The 18124-nt window shown below is 38.4% G+C and overlaps 1 protein-coding gene across 4 annotated transcripts; it reads left to right on the top strand.

Annotated features, from left to right (window-relative positions):
- Positions 1–595: 595 nt before the first annotated feature.
- LOC143884292 (uncharacterized) lies at positions 596–9825 on the top strand. Of its 4 annotated transcripts, none has more exons than XM_077387784.1 (9): positions 596–718; positions 3226–3693; positions 5020–5194; positions 5509–5806; positions 6223–6295; positions 6437–6527; positions 7380–7459; positions 7595–7872; positions 9441–9825. In XM_077387784.1, exons 2-8 carry the CDS (start codon positions 3319–3321, stop codon positions 7847–7849), a joined length of 1347 nt encoding a protein of 448 aa, XP_077243899.1. In that variant the 5' UTR covers positions 596–718; positions 3226–3318; the 3' UTR covers positions 7850–7872; positions 9441–9825. The 4 variants fall into 4 exon arrangements, with proteins under 4 accessions (XP_077243899.1, XP_077243896.1, XP_077243898.1 ...); XM_077387781.1 differs by lacking the exon at positions 596–718 and adding an exon at positions 974–1182; XM_077387783.1 differs by lacking the exons at positions 596–718; positions 9441–9825 and adding exons at positions 974–1182; positions 8698–9090.
- The last annotated feature ends 8299 nt before the right edge of the window (positions 9826–18124 follow it).

Genomic DNA, 18124 nt, shown 5'->3' with positions numbered 1-18124 from the left:
AAATAGTTTTTGGCACTCATGTGACATCTACATAATCTAAACCTTTCATCACCCATGGTGGATGAGTCATAGCCCACAAATCAAACCAATTGGACAATCCTAGCCATCCAATTAAATGCATTTTACCATCGGATGTGAATTGTTAACCTTCCTCAAATGACTTAAAATCCACATTTATTTTCAATTTCCTCTCCAATGTGCGCTTTCCTCATACAAAGAATGGTCTCCTGAATAGTGCTTTGTGGGCCCAACCAATGGTCCAATTTACAAAAATTTCAAATATTAAGTGATATATTCACCCCTTTTTCTTCTCCAGCCCACCCTATTGCTGTGTAAGAGAGTAATCATAAATGGAGTAGAGGGGTCAAATATATGACTTCCCCATATAAAACCTCGTAAATCCCAATTGGGTCCCCATTAGAATTAATTGGTGGGCCCAAGAAAGCAGATGCCTTATCCTGAAAGTGGACTTAGTGGCGACCCAACTTCTTGTTCTTGGTAAGTGGTGTCCAAATGGTTAGACCACTATACCAAGATCTTCACATTCAAGCCTTTTAAAGGAGGGGAGAGATATACAACCTCATTCTAAGTTTGTAACGCAGCCAGGTTTAATTCTGGGCCCCATTTTGAATCCATCCAGGCCGTCCAATTCTGTGCCAACCTTCGCTTCAAATTCCCGTAGCCTTTTGGCGGTTAGCGGTACCAATCACACTGGCAGGTATTTTATTAGTTAAATTACTGAAGGACTCGATATTGACACTACCATTTTTTTTATAATAACGCAAACTCATATGGTCTCTTATTATTTAAGCAACTGTCAAAGGCTATTACAGTTCCCAACAAGCTCCAAGAAGCTAATTAAAAAGGAAAAGACAAGCTGAGTTTCTACAATAATTAAAAGAGTGCCAATATCAGTTGCTGTAACTTAATAAATTACGCTGACACATGTATTATACATTTATACCCCATCGAGTGTGCTCTTTTTATGTCCGGTATCTGTAACTGTTAGAAAACCTCGAAAATCTAGGGTTTTTCTCATGTCCTAATGGAAACCTCGAAAATCTAGGGGGTCTTAGTGCTAAAATTTCGGAATATTCGAAATTTTTTTCAAGCTTAATGGAGAATTCGGTAGCTGAAGCGCAATTAGCTGATGAAACAAAGCTCGATTTGACCGATCGACTGGTGATTTTTCCGTTAATTACATGAATTCTTGTTCTAATGCTCGAACTTCAGTAAATGCTTTGTATTTTTCTTATTTGTTTAGATTTTTATGATCGAGATGTATATTGCTGTGTAGTGAGTGTTTTGATGCTTTGAAATTTTAGAACTTCAGATTTTATCTGCATTTTCTGGTTATATTAGCAATTTTTTTGGGAATTTGATTTCTGTTTATTATATTAGCAACTTTGTTGGTAATTCCACTTCTTTTAGTTATTGATCGGATCAAAAGAGGTGGTTATGCCTAGAGCTTCAGAATTTTGTTAGATTCCCAAGATCTTATTCTGAATTTTTTTTTAAAAAAAGTTTTTTTTTTCTTTTTTGTGGTGTCCTTGCTGAAGATCAGGTAGATAGTTTCCTGATCGAGATGTATATTTCTGTGTGTTTAGTTGTACATGCTCTGACATATTAAAATCTAGCTCTTTTTTTTCTTCTTTGCTTTTTCATTTTTGCAGCTTCAGAATCTGTGAATTTCATGATTTCTTGTATTGAAATTTGTAATTCGTTTTCCTCAGTTTTCTTGTTGACAATCAGTTGATGTTTGTGTTTTCTTCATTAATACAGATTTTCCAGATGAATTTCACACTTTATTTGGTGTTTTCTTGCTTGGAATTTTGAAAAAACTTGGTTTCTTTGTTCCTTATGTTATGAAAATTTTTGGTTTTTATTATTTAGAAAAGAGAGTGGGTAGGAAGACACTTCTGGTTCAGGCAGGTCCCATATTGTGTTACGGGTGCAACACCACATTAATTACCATTTTTCATGACAAGAATACCACTAAAATTTGATACACGCGACAATGTTTTGGTGGCTATCTGGGAGAATCCTTTGCCAAGCTGTGTCTTCATATAACTTTCCTTTAGCAAATGTGTTGACAAGTTGGTTATTTTTTTGTTCTCTGATCTGATCTGAAAGGTGTTTATGTCAACATATTATTTGTGTTAGATTCACTAGTTTTTTGCAAGCTTATAGAATTTGATGTGATGCTTAGAATATTGATTCCTTGCTTGGTGCTGGATTTGCAGAACTCACCAGCATGAAACTTTGGTAGGCATGTCTTAGGATGCTATGGTTATGTCTGTTAGGGAGAAAATCTTATCTTCTTATTTTTTTTATGTTATGGCACAGGCCCTTATCTATAAATCTTACTATTGGTGCAACGATGTGGTTCTCCAATCCACATTGAGTATGCTGATGATGTGATCTTCAACTAGAAATCTTCTAATGAGGATTCAGCCTGTAGCACAATTGCATGATCTTCTACATTACAGCCTTATGGTCATTCATTTGATCCCAGCTTCTCTCTCTCTCTCTCTCTCTCTCTCTCTCTCTCTCTCTCTCTCACACACACACACACACACACACACACACACACACAGGGGGGGGGGGGGGGGGAGAGAGAGAAACACTAAGGCCATGTTTGGCAGTCACAAAAGTTTTTTCCAAGAAATATTAGTTTATCAAGTAGTCGGAGGGAGGGAATTGAGAAGGCATGAGTACATATACAAGTGTGTACTGCATATTACCCGCTATGTTACAGTAACTTTCACTTTCGGTTTTCTCCAAGCGGCATCTCTCTTTTAGTTTTGTACTGTGTACTCCCCAGTTCTTGAATTAGATTATGGTATGGCAAACTTAAGAAAGAAGTTTTAGAAAACTATCCAGTGTTTGCCTTCATTGAATTTATGCACAACCAACCCTTGGAATTGAGATCATGATTTTGATATTCTGATCTATGAGCTTAGTTTATGCAAGACACACTTTATGAATATTGCCCCATTATTTTTCTAGTGATTTACCTTTTAAATGATAATTCCCTTGCACCAATATTCTGGGCATTAGTTGTCTCTTCAAACCTTCATACCACCTCTTCTAGCCATGGCCCTTTAATTTGCTTTTGTAGATTCTTGCATTTGCTAACTTGTGACCTAGTAAAGTGGTGTTATATATCATTTCAAGCTGTTTTTGAAGCGTGCATTATTTGAGGGTGCTGAATGATTTTTGCAGGCTTGTAACAAAACTGAAGGAAATGGAGAAAAGTTGTCAGGTCAGCAAACGAGACGACCAAACCTCGCATCATTACAAATACCTTCGAGGTCCATGGAAAATCCATGCCCCAGTTCTACAAGAATAAATATTCCTTCCATAAACAGTCCTAGTTCTACGAGGGCAAATTTACCGCCAAGACCAAGTTCAGTAAAAGGCAAACCATCTACCAGAAATCTGCTTCCCCAGCGGAGCCTTAAGACTAAAAATTTGAACCCTGAGGGTGAAAAAACTTTTTTTCTCATCCCTGGGACACCATTATCAGAAGAACCGAAGGATAAACCTTCCACTTCAAGAACATTTTCTCTGACCAAGGTGTTTTCCTCTACATCAACAAAAAAAACATACTCTCTGCCGGTTACCCCAGTTTCAAATTCTGGCCCCAAATCTGTACAGGAGAGACATGTGGTCGATCAGTCTGATTCAGCTGTAAGTGCCTTTTTTTTACTCATTGATGTTAGATTTCAGCCAAACAGTGAGTACTGACTAACAGTGCTTCTTATTAACTAGTGTTTGCACTGTGGCAAATCTATGTCAAATGTTTATGGGAACTTTTTTTCTTTTGAACCTTACACAAAACTGTGAAACCAAGATTCTCCAATAAAAGGTTCAGTACCCGACTTATCAAGATAAGATATTGGTAGCGGTGCAATATACTGCTGAGATACAGTACAGCAAATCCTTTTTTGGCTTTTTTGACGTATCAGACACCGATCCATGCCTGGATACAGACCAGATACGGGTGTAGGGTTCTGGTCATTAAAAAAAAAGAAAAATATGTTTCTTCTTCAGTGATCTAAAAGCCCAAAGCATACGCTAAAATCTAAAAGAGCTATTCTTCAATCAAATGAAATGAAGGATCATTGCCATATTTGTATCATAAGATTTTGTAACTTGGAGGATCCCTGCAACGGCTCCTTGCTGTATCCAATACTTGCACCAGTGTACTAGTAACACAGGCACCAGGCAAAGGTGGGGAAGGTGTGGTTCTCAAAATTTTCAGGAAGCAAGGCATATATGAAGAAAGTTTACAAAATTAATGCTAAATGAAGCTAAAAGTATGTAATTGAATAATAAAATATAAAAAAACTAATGTGTTCTTGTTATACTGGCAATTAACAAATTTATTGATAAATCAAGAATACTAGAGGAAAAGGGTACAGGATACCGATCTTGGAAATGGCAAGGACCCTGTGATAAAATGAGCAACAGCCTTACTGGAATGTTGATTATGTTGAAAGTGACCTTAATTAAAATGATAGTGAACTAGCAGTAGTTGGTTTTAGGAACACGAGGTCCGGAAGCTGGAACTGAGCATGCATGAGATTAAGGAGCAGGAGGCCAGAGCCCTTAAGCTCAGTGGAACATTTCTTAGTGGAAGATTTCTAGTTTTCTACTACCAAGTTGCAGGCTAGAGTTTTGTTGTTATTACTTTATGGCAGATCGACATGACATGCTACAAGTCCGAGAAGGGAGAGTGTGCATAGGATATGGATATATCCAGAAGTTCAACATATGCATGAGACATTTCTGTAACCTGAAGTTTACTTCTGTCTGCTTCGACGGGCATCTCTTTCATGGATTTCTTGTAGACTTTAAATGGGTTCTAACTTCTAAGTCTGTTTGAGAATTTTATTCCACATTTATATGATGTCCATGTTGTACTCCACTTAGATGAAATAATACTTTAAAGGATTTCTAGTAAACTTCGTATGTACTTTTTGAGCTGTGAGTGAAATCATCTTTTTCTTACAGAAATCAGAAGTTCAGCATCATATAACACGATCACTATCCGTTCCAGTGAATATCAAAAGTGGGAGTTTAAGGCGGATGGATTCTTTGGGAGGTATAATACGTGTAATTCCCACAACTCCACGTGTTCCAGTGGTTGATGGTGCCACACCAAACGATGCTCCGGCTTTAGAAACCGGTATGCTTTTGGTATTTTTAGGTTTCATCTAGCTATACATGTAGATAGGTTTAGATATTTTCAGTGTGAATTTCAGATTGATAAATTTAATATGTATGTTTTCTTTAGGTGTACCTACTATTGTCCAGAATCTATTACTTGATCCCTTCCAATAGGATTAGTTCTTGAAATTTTTGTTACCGAATCTGTATTCTTACAACTACAATCATGCATTCCAGCACAGATATTATAGAAATAAATAATGAATTTTGCGGCCTATTTTCGCCCAGGTTACTTTTTGATGGCTAAAATTCTTGTTAAATTTTTCATTGTAGCAAACGAAGATGGTGGTGAAGATATTCCCGAAGAAGATGCAGTGTGCAGAATTTGTTTTGTAGAGCTTGGGGAGGGGGGTGAGACTCTTAAATTGGAATGTAGCTGCAAAGGTGAACTTGCGCTTGCGCACCAAGAGTGTGCAGTGAAATGGTTTAGCATTAAGGGTAATAAGATTTGTGATGTTTGCAAGCAGGATGTTCAAAACCTACCTGTAACACTATTAAGAATACAGAATTCTCATACTGCAAATAGACACCCAGCCATTGCACATCGGCAAAGGGAAGTTCCTCGCTACAGGTATGGAGATCTGAAAATTCTGATTGTCCGATCCACTATTGGTTAGTATTTATTTGTAAACTAATAAATGTCTGATGCATGATGGGTTTTTTTTTTAATCATCACATTCCTGTTACATTTTCTTGTAAAGGCATGCATCTTAATCATTAGACAAGCAGTTCTCTCATTATGTTGGTTTTTTTCATATCTTTTGTGAGCATATATTAGTTTTTATGTTATACCTCTATTTATGGATTGTATATTGGGAGGGGAGCCACATTTGACCTTTGTTCATCAAGTCTGGTTTCCATTTCAATCTTGTCACATCTATGTAAACAATTAACCAAGCTGTCTCATTATGACTTCTTGCCTTTGTCAATTGTTAATGATTCTCATATATTCTAATTAAGTAATCAGAATCATGGTCCTTTTGGCAGGGTCTGGCAGGATGTGCCAGTTCTTGTCATGGTCAGCATGCTTTCCTATTTCTGCTTTCTGGAGCAACTTCTGGTAAACTACGAATTCGCATTTATACTATACTGGCTATTTTCAATTTAAAAAAATAATACTGCACTGGCTATTTATTTGTTCTGTCAGTCAGTATTACTGGCTATTTATTTGTGATTCCTGTTATTGCTTCTAATGAATCAGGTCTCTAATATGGGTCCCCGAGCACTCGCCATTTCGTTGCCTTTCTCTTGTGTTTTGGGCCTCCTTTCATCCATGATAGCTTCCACAATGGGTAAGATTTTACTGGACTTTTCATTCTCTGTTCTTGTCATAGTTCTTGGGCTTTAAGAAAGCAAAGGCAGTATTCTATTTTTATTTTAAAATAAAGGGAAATGATTTTAGTACAGCTATGTTTTGATACATATGCTCATGTATCTTGTCTTTTAGTATTTAAATTGCTGTGAAAGGGTTATTACGGTTCCCAAAAAGCAATTATGAGACAATGAAATACTAAAAGACGAGATACATGAGCGCATGTATCAAAACATATTTGTGCTGAATTCATTTCCCAAAATAAATTATTGAATGTTACTGTACATCACACTGAGAATTGCTTGATTGAAGCCTTCACAGATCCTAGCCAGCCAAAGCCATCTGCTGTCCTATTGATTTCATACTACTCTGTCCCTAAACAAATATGATAAGGTATTTGCTGTCCCGTGGTCCACAAAATCTGGAACCACCAATGGACTTCCACCAATTTATCAGCTCTAGCGCCCTTCAGGCAGCACACACATGCTGTTTTTTCTCCTTTCTCCTGAGTGCTTGTGAGCCATTGTCACTACTTAGATTTGACAATTCATTTACTCAGTCCAGACTAGACAAATCCCCCAGCATGTCACATGTTCATAACCACTTCTGTGATATGAGGCCCCAGAACTAACTTCTTCCACGGACCACTGCTTTTTCTCAAAAAGGACTATATCATGAATACTCGAGCTTCAGGACCTTTACACTTCAGTATTTTTAATTTTCTTTTCCTTTTTTACTTCCTTTTCTTTTCCTTTATTTGGTCTTCTATAGTTTGACCGCATAATCTAATCTGTCCTGCACATTACTCGCTTTCTATTCTTGTTGATTTCAGTAAGCAGGGGTTACATTTGGGCGTATGCTTCTTTTCAGTTTGCCATTGTTATTATGTTTGCTCATATCTTTTACTCAATAGTAAGTATGAGTCATTTCATTCATGAATTTCTCCTTGCTTGGTTCTTGTGGTTTCTTTACTTACCGAGATTCTTAGATTCTTCAGTTTGTTGTTCTTCATGAAATTTACTTTGTTGTTCTTCATGAAATTTGCAGCTCAATGTAAATGCTATTCTCTCGATCCTTCTTTCCTCTTTCACTGGATTTGGGATTGCAATCAGCACAAATTCTTTGCTTGTTGAGTACTTGAGATGGAGAGTGAGGCGAAATTTTCGATCTACATTTCACCAAAATGATAGAGGTGGACAGCGTCAAGAACCGCCAAGAGAAAATCTTGGAGCTGGACCTGGGGACGGTGCGGAGCAGCAAGAAACCAGGAGTGAGAATGTGAATGCCTCACAACAAGGATAAAACTTTCTTAATGCAATTTACAGGTAACTTATGAGTGTCATTTCAATGCCTAAAAAGTTGTTTATTCATATGATGATTTCATGTTTATAGTTTCAACTGTGCTGCTGGTCCAGGGTTTAAAACTTTTGAAAACAGAAATAAATACTCGGTTGTTTGTAACAATGACCAACAACTCAACAATCGACTCAGAAGTCGACCAAGTGAACTCTGTTTGCCCAGGCTCCACTATTTAGTTCAGACTTTGATTTTGTGAAAAATTAGTGGCAGTTGACTTGGAACTCACTCAACTCAAATTGGTTTCGCTAGTCTTTGAGCAGTGAGTGAGCTTTGTCCTTTTAATAAACCAGTAGAATCAACAATGTAATTGCCATGGTCTTTTACCTAGTTGAAGTCCAGTTGCTAGGATTGCCCCAAAGTTGGGGTTTCTGAAGCCTAGGGGAAGGTTGCCTGGTCAGCCGCTACTGTCCATGGAATTGCAATTCGAGTTACCTAAAATAATAACTTTATGGTTTGTGGGAATTCTGATATCTCCAATCTGTCTGAAAACTATGGAAATTGTTAACAGAACAAGCTTGACGATAATTGAAATGAGGAAATATTAAAAAACAATAATTGAAATGAGGATAAACTAGAATCACAGGACAAAATGGACATGGTTTAATGAAATTGAATTTACACTGAACGATGTTGGGCTGCATACTTTAGAATCAACCAATAAGGAAGAGACATTAAGAAACTGGATTCACATGACCAAAGGAAAATATTTTAATGAAACTGATTACACCAAACGTTACAAACTATCTACACTATAAATGATTGATAAGGAAGAGACTTTGAGATGTACGCAGTGCACGAGCCTCCCGCCATTCCGGAGTCCAGGGACGGCTAGATGTACGCAGCCCCTGCTTTGCAGAGAGGCTGTTTCTGTGACTCGAACCCGGGACCACCAATGGAGCAACCGTTCCGTTGCGCCAAGGCTCGCCCATCTATTGGCAAATTAGACCTTGCGAGCCAAAAATCCAAGCAAGGCAACTTTTGCAAAATATTCTGAATAATTTACAACATGAAAGAATCAGAGTTCCTTAACACTTGGTTTTTAGCTACATTTGTGATATGGATATTGTTAATAGTGTAATTATTTTATTGTATCAATTCTATTATACTGTATAGTTGGTGATATTTGCACTTCACTGTTTTGATATTTGCCACCCGCTCTTTATTAAACCTCTGTGATTTGCTGTTGATGTCTCATTGCAATTGTTTTGGGAAATGATATCCCCCCTCCCTCTCCCCTCCCTTAAAACGGATAAAATCCTCCCTTAACAGTTTCTGTGGGAACAGTTCACTGCTTGAGGGTAAATTCACCCCCTTTAACATTTTTCTTTGCCTTTAAAACTTAACAAATAGTGTTAAAGTGGGGGATTTTATCCGTCTGAGAGAAAAGGTGGGGGTGGGGGTTAATATCATTCCGCTTTTTTTTTTTAATATTTGATAACTTGTTGGGATTTACGTCATTGATATTTCTCTCTATTCTTTTATATTTTGGTGAGTGATGTCTTCCTTTTATCGGCTTGATCCTGCATTCTTACAGATGCAAAAAGGGGTCGTCTTGTTTCTGCCTGCTGAGAAAATTTCCATTCTTGTAAATAGAGGGCACAGAAAAGAAAAATATTTGTGTTTTTATGTTCATCCTTTGGAGTGTCAAGTTCAGCTTCCAAAAATTCCCTCCCTGATAAAAATCAGATCTTTTTTTTTTTGCCACTGCATCCATGGCAATTAGTGAGGTCTTTTCAAAAGCCACTTGGAGTAAATCAAGTTGGCAATGTATTGAAATTATCCACATGTATCACCACAATGTTATTTGTGCTTCAGAAGAAGCATCATATGTTATTTGTCTTTTCTGTGCTAAAGAACTATGAGTTCAAATGTATATTATAACATAAATGTTTATTCTAATATGCTCCTTTATTCGGAAAGTGTGTGCTTGTTGTAACCATAGTTCTAAATACTAGTTGGACACTTGCATGTGAAATGCTGAAAAATGAAGCAATAACAATATTTAGGGATGAATAGAATATGAGTAGAGAATTACAAGACTGAAGTCACTTTGAAATTCTTCACAATTGGCTAATGACCATGTTCTTCCGTCTCCCAAAGACACCATTTGTTGTAGAATCTAAAGACTAGTTGCAGATAAAAGAAAGATTATCTCTAAGGCGCTGTTTGTTTTGGATTTTGAGTCCAATAATCAGTTTTGGACACAATAAATTCGCAAAATCCGTGATTTTGAGCCCAAAACTGGTTGTTGGGACTCCAAATTAAATGCAATTTCGAGTCCAATAATCAGTTTTGGACACAGTAAATTCTCAAAATCCAAAACGGACAGGGCTTTGTCTCATCCCGAGAATCTCAGAGGACGTGGATATAGATGAAGAAATAACAATATCTGTAAGGTGAAGCAGGTGGAGAGAAGCTTCAAACCAACCTCTAAATAGGCTATTCAAAATGATGTGCCGGTTACAACCGTGTGGGGAGCCAAAGGTTGTTGGTGAATTGCTAGTTCAAATGGGCGGATGAAGAGCTTTTCCCAAGAATTGTATATCATTCTCCAATTTCATCAATTATTCAAAGTAGAACATTCCTATTCATTATGTCTTTCTTGTGTTTACCCGGAATTTACCTAGGAACCCTGCGTACCTGAAGTTTTATTGATGAGTGAAAGTACACATACCACCTTACCTCAGAACCAAAATAAAAGGAAAATTACTTAAAACAGATACTGTTTCCACTTTGGGAGCTAAAATTACCAATGGTTTGGCTTTTTTTCCCGGTCTCATCTAGGTATTGGGTACTCTTATGAGAATTATAAATGTAGCAACTTAACATTTGGGAGAGATATCATGAAGCAAACAAACCTATTTTAGGAAGGCACAAGATACAAAGTGTACAAAGGCGACTGAGTAAGGTTTTTGGCATGATAAATGGTGTATGAACCAGCTCTAAAAGATGTTTTCCCTGAGTTGTTTGCCGTGATTAATAATAAAGATGCCTGGGTTCATGGCTGCTATGGGAGGGAAGATGCTATGGGAGGGAAGATGGCTGCCCAGTATGGGCGATGAACTTTAGACGCAACTTCTTTGATAGAGAACTAGACAGATGTGCCCACCTTTTTAGACATCCTAGATGCCACACATATGTTGGAGAAAGATTTGTGTACTGGTTCAATCTAAGAAAAGATAAGAAGATAGGAAGATGCTTCAAGGCGCGTAAACGCTTTTCTTAAGACGATATTCGCCCCCACCAGTAGTGTGCACAGGGGACCACAAACTAGCCTCCAAGATACAATGAAGCCCGGTTCCAAACCGATTGTTTGATGACGTTCTGCACTAAATGGAATCAAGCCTGAATTACCTTTGAATTTTGCAAGTATCTGAGACCCAAGTGTTCTGTTTCTGCAGAAAACAAAATACTTGATAGTATTTCTAAATTGTAAAAAACAGTAACTTCATAAAGGTTTAGAGAGAGAGAGAATTGTGCTGGAAATAGCAATTTTGGATATGCCAAAGTAGAAATCCGAATTCTGTCTAGAATAAGTATTTTCTACTGTTTTTATAGAGCTTCTGGTGGCTTTTCCCGTTGGAAAACACCATTTCTGGACATCCTTTCAGCGGGTTTGAATTCTGACTATTAAATCGTGTCTAATCGCGACTCTACGGCTCAGATCAATCCTGGAATGACCGTTGGCTTGTGTAAAAACCCTTCCAACTCCGAACCGCTAGATTGCCCATCCATAGTGCAGATCGCACCCTTTGGGCCTTTGACCATTGAGTAGATAGGACACTATCCAATGGTGTTACACTACGATCCGACGCTTCAGATCGTACCTGCTCACGCACTATCCATTGGAGCCCCTAGGCCTGCTGGGCCCGAACTCAGGCCCAACCCAACCGAACCATTCGGTCTATCCACTTGACCGATCCAAGTCGATCTTGATCCAACGGTCCGGATCAAATCGGAAAAAATGAAAGGCTCCAATCGTTCCTTGCTCCGATGCGGCGTGCGAAGTGCACCTAAAAAAGCGCCCTATAGCCCATTGCCCACAATCTCACGCGCTCGTGCGTGTGCGCGAACGGTGCGTTGCACCGTCCCGCGATTTAACCCATGGCTAAGACCCATTGTGCACCATAACAAAGAAAAGAAAAATAGTAAAGCTTTATAAGCCCAACTCTTTCTTTCTTATGAGTTGGTACAGGACTATCTTTTCACACTACTTTTGCACTCTTCTCTTTCTCTTGCAAAAAACAACTCTTTCCAAAGAAAAGTTTTTCCTTTTCCAAAACACACTTAGAAAACATTTTCCAAACACTATCTTTTGACCAAAAATTAAGATTTTGAAAATCAAAATCTAACAACATATTGGGAGCTGAGGCAGGGATAAAAGAAATTTTTTTTTAAGGAGATATAAAAGAATTTGGACATTTACATTTTTGGGAGTATTCATTGTTAAGTCATTCTACATCAACATCTCTTCAAGCTCCCCTGGTATCGCTTTGCCAAGTCTACAACATCTCAGCACCACCCAGAGTTTGCACATTTCGCTAGGATGTGGTCCAGGATAGGGTCCTGATTGTGGACCACCTGAGAAAACTTAGAATGTTGACTATTGATCATTGTGCTCTGTGTGGAAGCAGGAGAATCTGTAGACCACTTGCTTTTACATTGTAGGTCTGTCATAGAGGTTTAGTTTAGAATCTTTGACAGATTTGGTATGAGTAAGGTTTTTCCCTGCCAGCTACCTGGGTATCAGTTCCAGTGGCATTATGGGCGATCTGGAAGGAAAGAAATGCTCAGCTATTTAAGAATGCTTCCAAGAGCCCTTTCTGCGTTTACATGAAGATAGTCTCCCTCATAGTATCCTGGGTGAGTTGCTTGCCATGCTTTAGCCTTTACATCAGACATTGGACGGTGCTGGAAAGAGATCAGCGAAATCAAGTAGTCAGAGTCAATTAACCCAAGATGGTCTCCTCCTAAACTAGGAGGGACAAAGTTCAATTTCAACGATTCCAATTTTGGTACTCCCAGTCCGGCTAGGATTGGCGAGATGAAGCAGGAGACAGCAAATGGGCCTTTTCTGGCCCCATCAAATTCAAAGATTCTAATGAGGTGGAAGTCAGGGCACTGTTGCAATACATTAGGATGGTGAATAGGCCTGAGATGGACCATATCATACTTGAGGGAGACTCTCAACGTCATCAGATGGTTGGATGGATCACATCCCCCCACTGAGGAGGTTCGCAGCGTACTTTGATGAGATACAAGATCGGTTTGTAGGGACCCTAGTTAGAATCCAACATACTAGGAGGTCAGCTAATCACGAGGGGGATTGCCTAGCCAGGGTGGGTAATGGCTTAGAGCTATTTGATTTTCTTCCGTCGTGACCTATGGCTATCCTATGTACATTCTACATTATGTTTGTATTTTCCATCGTATGTAGTCTCAACCCCCTAGGTGGGACTCTTTATTTTCCCCTATTAATAATAGACCTACTCTGTGAGAGAGAGAGAGAGAGAGAGAGAGAGAGAGAGAGAGACGTTAGCTTTGTTTTGAATCAAGTGAGGCGACACTAGTTTTATAAACTCTGAAATATCTTTTCATGCCTTTAATTTTGATTCACAATTTGCTCTGAATTTATATTTTCCAGGTATCACTTGCTTTTGCCTTTTTTCTCCCACAACAGAAAAAAAGACACAAACTTCAATGTGTTTATGAAGATAGTTAGGCATAAATTTGGGGGCAAAGTTTTGCAAGGGGTTAAATTAAGTGCCTTGGGGAGTTCTGCTACTCACACACACAGATATTGTTTACAACTCCCAGGACCCAGGGTCACTCATCTATTGAGTAGGTTTAACTTGTCCGGGTTCTTGTCTGAATCTGAGTTTTGCGATACCAAGTCCATCAAAACCCATTTGACTCGCCGTTGGGAAAGAATAGTACTTAATGTGAAAGCGGACATTATACCATAGAGCAGTATTGGGAAGGATGCACCTAGTTATATAGCCTTGGGAAGGCCGTCATTCGTGAAAAGAAGATGAAGCAAGTCAAAGCGCCAAAGTGGCTCCCCCTTCCGAGAGGATGGAATATTAATATCTCTTGCTGAGATATTAATAGTCAAATAAAAATTTTTTGAATGTGACTGATTTCTCATTCACTCAAGTATTTTCTACCGGTTGGAGACCATGTGATTGTGGGCTATAGCTAACCAGATTAGCAGTTCCGTTGTTTTCACCCCCCTTACTTTGGTTGCCTTTTTCTTCAAAATAAAGTTATTTTCAGGAAAAGACAAACAGAAGGGGCTGGGAAAGCACGTGGAAATATCATTTCCAACCATGTGCCCACAAGATCAAAGAGTCTTAGAAATGAAACAGTTAATCACTTGGGTCTGGTCGGGTTGAGCTTTTGCTAAAAAATGATTTGGAATCAATCTGGATCCAACCAGGATTTGTGGAAAAAGATCAACCCGAATTCTCAAATCCGACCTGAGTTGCACCCCTAATTTGTGAAAACCACAAGTTTCGATTTTGATATTTACACCATCAGCATAAACTCTCTCCATGTGCCCTACTCGGTACTCACCAAGTCACGATTCACGAAGTCTCTCTATCTTAACGGCAAAGTGCCCGAGTCAGCTCAATTCTGGTCCCATTGAGTTGATATACATCTGCTTTCACCCATGACCCACCCAAGCAATTTTAGGGAACTGATATGTCCGCCCTTTTTTACTTGGGACAGCCAGCTCCAGTGTATCTGTGATTTGAGAGGGGCTGATGTACTTCACGTGGAAAGGATTCAACATTCCTGATTTCCACGTACACTGACCTCGCTGTCCCGTGTAAAGAAAAGAGGCGAATTTAGGGAAGTGATAAATCAGCCCCTTGATTGACTTGGGACACCCAGCAGCAGTGTGTCAACGACTGCAGAGGGGCTGATGTATTTCACGTCAGAAGGATTCACCCCTCTGCAGTCATTGATACACTGTTGGGTGTCCCAAGTAATCCAAAGGGGCGGATATATCACTTCCCAAGTAATCCAAAGGTGGCAGCTATATGCCCGGTCTTTGGTGTTGTTTTCGGCTTGTCCAGGCGACGTGCTGCTTTGCCGTCGTTGGTTTGTTGTTGTGCGCGACTTTGGTTGTTCGCATGTTGGTTGGTGGTTGATACTTGTTGTTGTGGGCATGGTTTTAAATTTCGGTTTCAGTATAAATTTCGGTCTTGGCCGAAACTGAAATTTCAACCGAAATTTAAAACCATTGTTGTGGGCTGATTTTATTTCGCCATATTGGCTGCGATTCTTTTTCTAGTGGCGATGTGATGTTCACCCATTCTCTGCTTGTGCTTCGCCTTTGTTCGCAGTGCGGGCCTTGGGTGTGCTTATTTGTTCGAGGCTCATTGATGTCATTGCTAAGGCGCTTCTATTTGATCGTTGTTTGCATGCAGCTTTGTTCGCCGTGTTCTGTTTTAGTGGGAGGCCCTATTCTAATCGCTCTCGCCATCATGTTGATTTAGGGGGGCCGCTCCTTTTTTTTATAGCCGTTGATCTCGTTGTTGTTCTCTCTGTGGCCATTGCTCTTTTATTATTATGTTTTTCACTATGTATTCACCACCAGCTTGAGGGGGAGTGTTGTACCAAGCTGGATGTGTGTATAAGATAATTATCTTTTTTGTTGTATGGCTTTTGTAGTTGTTTGTATGAGTACTATAGTTTTCTTTGTACCATGCTAGAGTTCTAAGGATAGCTTAGGTATTATGTGTAGTCTGAGGGGTATTGGAGTCTTTGTACACATTTTGCCCTAGTTGGGCCCATGGTTTCAAATTTCGGTTTTGGAATGCATTTCTTCCGAAATCACATTAGCAGCTATTTTTCCTCGTACATAATTTCGACCGAAATATTTGAAATTTCGGTAATTTCAGCTTTTTGAGATTTCGGTAATTTTGACCGAAATTTCAAATTTTCGGCCCAAATAAACTACGGTTTCGGGTATTACCGTTTTGGTTTCAGTCTCCACCAAAACCCGAAATTTCGGATTTAATAATGATATTTAAAATTATTGTTGGGAATATATACATCATTTACATGGTAGGTCTCCTAAGTGGAGACTCTCCATCCCTCTTCTTCTTCTTCCTCTCTAACCTTATCTCCATTTCTAACAATCTCTATTTTGTCTATATTGGTTGAATGTTTATCGTCAAACTTGAAAAATTGGATAAAGGACCAATTATTTTGTGTTCCCTTTCTAGTATTTTTGCTTGAAGACGATATAGTTGGACACCTGCATTAGGTAACTCTATACAGTGTTATTAGAACATAATCTATATTAGCTTTCATAATGTTTTGCTGAATACTTAAGAACGACCTATTTGTGCCATGTACTTAAAGTCATCAGAGCAAGGAAGCCTCTTAAAAATTATTGGGTTATCAAAGCCAAAATACAAAATTTTACATACCAGGAGGTGTGACAGGCTCCCCCTTTGTACCACGGAAGTACATTTGCTCAAAAAGAAAAAGATGATTTACATAGAACTCTTGAAGTAGAAAACTAGGATCAGGAATTTTGTCAGTCAAGTTTAAAGAGGACGCAACTTCATTCCATCTTCTCTCTCTGATAACCTGAAACTGTAAGCTTATAGAAAGGATTATAATTTAACAACTAACTTGCCATAGAATATAAACTATTTACTAAATGTTATAAAATTTCTTGAACATTACTCAATGGTCATATTTAATGCAACAATTACCTGGTCAAGCCCTCCCCTGGAAGTCACTTCTTTGTAAAAGACATACAAGTCCAAAACTGTGTCCTCAACAATAGCACTGCCAAGAACATACGTCACTTAATTTTTAATTAGCGAAGATAAAATGTAAAATCTAATTCACTAAAAAGAAGATAATCTCAATTTCATCATTTGGAGAACTGTCTTGTGAATTTAGTGAGCCATTTTTGTATAGAGCTGTAGACTTTATAAATAGGGAAAATTACATTTACACCCCCTCTAGTTCCTGACACATTCACTTCCACCCCTATAGTTTAAAACGTGACAAATACACCCCTGTAGTTTCAATTTGTTTAAGGTAGGCCCCCTCAGCTGAAGGTTCGTCCATAGATTGAAGGGTTAGGATGATCCGATGGAGCTGATTTTTTGCGTACACCCTATCTATGTCAGGACCCATCAAATGAACACTTTGGATCATCCAAACAATGTGGGCCCACATTATTTGGATGATTTTTTGGTAGTGTTTGGATTCGGGTATGGGCCCACATTATTTGGATGATCCAAAGCTTTCATTTGATGGGGTCCTGACATAGATAGGGTGTGCCCAAAAAATCAGCTCCATTAGATCATCCTAACCCTTCAATCTATGGACGAACCTTCAACTGAGGGGGCAAACCTTAAACAAATTGAAACTAGAGGGGTGTATTTGTCACGTTTTAAACTATAGAGGTGGAAGTGGATGCTAGAGGGGGTGTAAATGTAATTATCCCATAATTTTATATGCACTTCTCTTTATGTGTTATTTTGTTCAACTGCCCTTTCAGCATTAAATCCGAAAGACTGAAAGGGTAAATCACTGTTACATGCCGAAGAGTTGGAAAAATTACTTGAAAATGCTAGTTGTTTTAAAAACTGTATAAATGATATTTTTGTAAAAAAAAAAAAAGGAATTTGAGGACAAAAATGCCCTGGCTTCGACTAATTTTCGCTTTGAGTAACTCATTTTTGGCTTCGGGTACCTATTTAGGCTTCGAGTAACTCATTTTTGGCTTCAAATAACTCTTTTACTACATTAGTTGGAGCCAAGGGCATTTTTGTCTTCTGATTTTCTACAAAAATAACATTTATTCGAGTTTATAAAATAACTAGCATTTTTTGGTAAATTTTCAAACTCTTTGGCACGTTAGAGTGATTTACCCAAACCGAAACATAATAAATGTGCAAGACCTCTCATGGCACCCAATCTTATGAAGGAATCCTCCAAGCATCCACACTCCAGTAATGAGGACCATTCAACAAGGAAAAGGATGCATGACAACAAATGTATTCCAGTGTGTGCAGGTCGAAGTTTCTCTTTTTTTTTTGAAGTAATATCGAAATTTAGTTAATCATACTTAAATATCTAGTCTAATTACCCAAAAACTGTATGAAGTTTTAACTTTTAGAAGTAATTACTAAAACCTGAATAAATTTGCAGGACATCTCATGGAACCCAATCTCATGAAGG

Source organism: Tasmannia lanceolata, unplaced genomic scaffold, assembly GCF_043159265.1.
Source record: "Tasmannia lanceolata isolate RefF3 unplaced genomic scaffold, GAP_Taslan_0.1 ptg000008l, whole genome shotgun sequence".
In the NCBI taxonomy this organism is placed as follows: Eukaryota; Viridiplantae; Streptophyta; class Magnoliopsida; order Canellales; family Winteraceae; genus Tasmannia; species Tasmannia lanceolata.
This window is presented reverse-complemented; position numbering and strand designations above follow the sequence as displayed.

Excerpts from the sequence above, each read along its gene's own strand:
- LOC143884292 (XM_077387781.1), top strand. The coding sequence starts at position 1,117 with ATGGAGAATTCGGTAGCTGAAGCGCAATTAGCTGATGAAACAAAGCTC. Across the intron at positions 5,195-5,508 it reads TGCTCCGGCTTTAGAAACCG|CAAACGAAGATGGTGGTGAA; the intron begins GTATGCTTTTGG and ends TTTTCATTGTAG. Across the intron at positions 6,296-6,436 it reads GCTTTCTGGAGCAACTTCTG|GTCTCTAATATGGGTCCCCG; the intron begins GTAAACTACGAA and ends CTAATGAATCAG.